Genomic DNA, 4326 nt, shown 5'->3' with positions numbered 1-4326 from the left:
GGTCAAGAGACTTCCAGTAGGTTTTGTAAATGGCTTGGTGCCAGTCACAAATGGTGGGAGTGCAGAGAGTTTATTATTATTGCTGCATCTATTAACAGGTCCACATCTTCCCATCCCTTATGCCTCTTTGGCTCCCTAAGGCATCATGGTTACCATAGCAACCAGATGCTGATGATGCCTCCAGGGGTAGCAAGGTGAAGCCCAGCCAGCTCCCAGGTCCTCCCTCTGTGCGCCCTTCACAGGCCAGAGTGAGATGGTCTAAAGCTCCCTCAGCCTTTTCTCAAGCCCCCCTACCTGTCTCAGGTCCCTAAGCCACAAACCCTGCCTCCACAGTCTCAGTGAAGGGCCCCAAAACACCGCTTTGGAGACGCCCTCCTCCCCACTGCTCTGTCTCTTGGCGCCCTGCCTGGTTGCTGTGGAAACAGGTTCCACTGCGGACAAAGGAGGGAGCTGGGTCCTGTCGATGAGGATTTTTAGACCGTGGAGACTGCGCTGCCCTGCCCTGCGCCTGCCTTCTTTCCCTGTGTTCTCACTCAAGTGGAGCTTGCCCTCCCTCCCCACTGACGAGACCATGTGTAAAAGCGTGACCACAGGTGAATGGAAGAAGGTCTTCTATGAGAAGATGGAGGAGGCCAAGCCAGCCGACAGCTGGGACCTCATCATAGATCCCAACCTCAAGCACAACGTGCTAGCCCCGGGCTGGAAGCAGTACCTGGAATTGCATGCCTCAGGCAGGTGAGTAGCCCAGAAAGTAGACGCCCTGCTGGCAGCCCTGGGGCATCTTCCAAGAACAGACTGATAGGGAGGACTCAGGTACTTAGGATCAGTCTCACTGTTGGCCTGTGTAGACTGGGAAGCAGAGAAAGAGTCTCTACCTGAGAGGTGGGACAGAGTTTGATTCCAGCTCTTCCACTGAACTCCTGTGTAACTTGCCCTCTCTGAATCGTAGTTTCAAAGAGGTGGGATATACTTATTAGCTGTAAACTCTGACATTTTACATCTTTTCAGATTTTAATAATGTAAAATGGTTGAAAACCAAGAGAAAGAGGCTCAAGGTCTCTAGGGATCAAGTTCTGTGCTCTGGTCCTGGGACAGTTTGATTTCAATCTCTTTAATTCAGCCTGACTCAATACAAAATACTGAACACATGGTGTGGGCTAGAAACTGGCTCTACTATTAGCTCCACGGCCCTTGAGTGATTCAGTTTCCTTCTTGGACCTCACCTTCCCCGTTTGCAAAAGGAGGGCTTAGTCTGGATCCTTGCCTTGTGGAGCATGGACCTGTAACTTCAGCATCACCTAGAACTTGTGAAAGATGCAGAATCTCCAGCCCCATTCTAGACCTATTGAATCATTTCAACAAGGTCTCTCAGTGATTTGGGATGTACAGTAATATCTGAGATGACTTTCTAGCACTCTTGTCCATGGGTCTGTTATGTAAAGTCTTCCTTTGGGGACAGAAGATGGGGAGGTTCTGTGGTGCAGTGTGGGGGTCAGGAGCAAGGCCTTCCTTCCTTCCCTGGTACTGTGCATTCAAGTCAATTCAACATCTATTGGACACCAGTTTTGTGCTGGGTACTGGCTCTGAATTCTAGCTGTGTGTATGTGGATCATTTTCTAATTCTTTATGCCTGAGAGTGAAACAAAAGGTTAATAAGGTAACTCTGAAGATTCCTCCAGTTCTGACATTTTCCAATCCTAGTTTTATAGTCCAGTCTCTGAGAGAGAAAATAGTCCCCAAAGGATGCAAGTAAAAGAGAAGACAATGAGAATATGAGACTCCTAACCTCTTAGAGGTTACCTGTCTTAGAGGGGGACCAAGAGCTGGACATTTGCTGGCAGGGCCCAGGAGCTTCTTGGAGACCTGGAAGGTTTGTAGCATCTCCAACCTTGGTCGGTGACTTGTGATCACCAGCTGGCCTCAGTCACCTCGCTCTGGGCAGAGACCCTCTCCAATTCTAGGCCTTGGGATGCATTAACCCAGGCACTGATTTGGAGTCTGAGAAGTAGTGATGGTGTCATTTTTCTCCTGATTTGGGTCTATCCTATTCACAGTCAGTATTACAGGTAGAATGTGAGGTAGATTGCGCCTTTCCCAAATGTTGGGGTCATCCTGGCTAGGAGACTTCAAGGAGGTCTGAGCAGGAAGGACTCATCCCGAGCACCAGGAACATTTTGTAGGTAAGGAAATATGCTCAGAGCCGAAGCCCCAAGGGCAGGGCCTGAAGGCATTGGATTGGAGGAAGCTGAGGCCTGTGCAGAGCACAGGTGAGGAGGATGCCAGGTGCATATTGACAAGCCCGCTCTGGTTCTAAGGGCACCCTCGAAGGGACAGACTGGGCAGATGCCCCGGGAAAGCTAATGACGCCTGTAAACACACTGCCTTCTGGGGTCTGTTTCCACCATCTCGATTCGGTCTTCTCCTCTTACTTCAACCACCTCCCCGCAGGTTCCACTGCTCCTGGTGCTGGCACACCTGGCAGTCGCCCCACGTGGTCATCCTCTTCCACATGTACCTGGACCGCGCCCAGCGGGCGGGCTCGGTGCGCATGCGCGTCTTCAAGCAGCTGTGCTATGAGTGCGGAACCGCGCGGCTGGACGAGTCGAGCATGCTGGAGGAGAACATCGAGAGCCTGGTGGACAACCTCATCACCAGCCTGCGCGAGCAGTGCTACGGGGAGCGTGGCGGCCAGTACCGCATCCACGTGGCCAGCCGCCAGGACACCCGGCGGCACCGCGGCGAGTTCTGCGAGGCCTGCCAGGAGGGCATCGTGCACTGGAAGCCCAGCGAGAAGCTGCTGGAGGAGGAGGCGACCACCTACACATTCTCCCGGGCGCCCAGCCCCACCAAGCCCCAGGCCGAGGAGGGTTCTGGCTGCAACTTCTGCTCCATCCCCTGGTGCTTGTTTTGGGCCACAGTCTTGCTGCTGATCATCTACCTGCAGTTCTCCTTCCGCAGCTCTGTCTGATTCCCCCATGGGCTCGGGGGGCCCAAGGCCTGTGGTGGCCAGCCAGCTGGAGGGGGGGGGGGTCAAAGAGCGACCTGGGCTGGGAGTGGGGTTAAATTCTAGGGCTGGTACCGCTGCTGACTGCATGGGGACCCTGGACAAATCGCTCATCTTTACCATCTATAAAAGTAAGCTTTGGCCTGGATCGTTGGTTTTTCAAAGTGAAACACAGGGCCCCAAAGCTCTGCATAGGTCCCCCAGGGACTTTTGGATTTGGAAGTTAGGCTGAGGGAGTAGATTTCCCATCCTGGTCAAACTGCTCATTCCCAGCTCCTATGTTCTCCTCTTGCCTTAATCAGAACAGATCTGTCTTGGAGTTTTGTTTAAGAGTTGTGGATGAGAATAGGTTTAACTGCTTTAAAAGAAAACAAAAAAGCTTGAAAATGACAGGACTTGGTGATCTCAAAAGGCCTTTCTGGAGTGATGAGCTCGTTCTTGCTTTTTTGTTAATACCCTACTCTTCTCCCTTATTAGCTCCCACATTTGGGACTGCGGCATTAAATCAGCCTGGATCTAGTGTAGAAGCCTCATGAACAGCTCTGCCTCCATGCACACAGCAGAGGTTCCTTTTGAAGAAAGACAGGTGGGCACTAGGCTGTCCCTTTGGTGCCGGGTACCCAGGGTCCCTTGCTTCTGTTCCCCAGATCCCCCAGCTTCCAGCTTCCCTCCTCTCAGGGTGGATTCTGAGACCTACTTGGGGCCGAGTCCCATAGAACTAGGCTTCCCACCTAATGCATATCAACTGACAGAGAACTTAGGGGAGGTTTAGAAGGGAGAGTGTTAGATGCAAAGCACAAAATCTCTACAAAGCCAATATATGACTCTCCATTATAATGACAAATCTGCAGAGTTCAGGGACCCAGTCTGCCTGATTCTTAGCAGTTCTGATGGTCACAACGCAGGGGCAGGGGCCTGGCCTCCTGGGCTTCTTGCTGAAACCCTACTTGAGAGGCTTTCCCACATTGGCCATGCATCAGTCCTCTCACCAACCATCTGCTGTCCTCCTAGAACCACAGGGATGGGGTGTCATTATCAAGAGAGAGAGCATTAAAGATGGGAAGTGCTTTGCCCATAGAGAAGTGCATAGATATGTAGGAGAAACTTACATCACTTTAAAATGGCATGTGGTCTGGTTCGGGGTAGGAGGAAAGACTTTTTGATGGTAGGAGTATGGGTTGGGCATGGAGGGAAACGGAAGGCAGGAGGAGGGATACCACCTTGTACTTTCAAGGGTCCTCATTCACCTCACCTCTGTTAATAACTTGACTCCTCCCACTTCTCCTTCTCCTCCTCCCTTTTGACTCCTCCCCCTTTTAATG

General features: G+C 51.8%; 1 protein-coding gene across 1 annotated transcript; it reads left to right on the top strand.

Annotated features, from left to right (window-relative positions):
• Positions 1 to 463: 463 nt before the first annotated feature.
• Positions 464 to 2968, top strand: RTP1 (receptor transporter protein 1). The gene is made up of 2 exons (XM_059165219.1): positions 464 to 735; positions 2449 to 2968. Exons 1-2 carry the CDS (start codon positions 464 to 466, stop codon positions 2966 to 2968), a joined length of 792 nt encoding a protein of 263 aa, XP_059021202.1.
• The last annotated feature ends 1358 nt before the right edge of the window (positions 2969 to 4326 follow it).

The sequence above is a fragment of the Mustela lutreola genome, chromosome 2 (assembly GCF_030435805.1).
Source record: "Mustela lutreola isolate mMusLut2 chromosome 2, mMusLut2.pri, whole genome shotgun sequence".
In the NCBI taxonomy this organism is placed as follows: domain Eukaryota; kingdom Metazoa; phylum Chordata; class Mammalia; order Carnivora; family Mustelidae; genus Mustela; species Mustela lutreola.
This window is presented reverse-complemented; position numbering and strand designations above follow the sequence as displayed.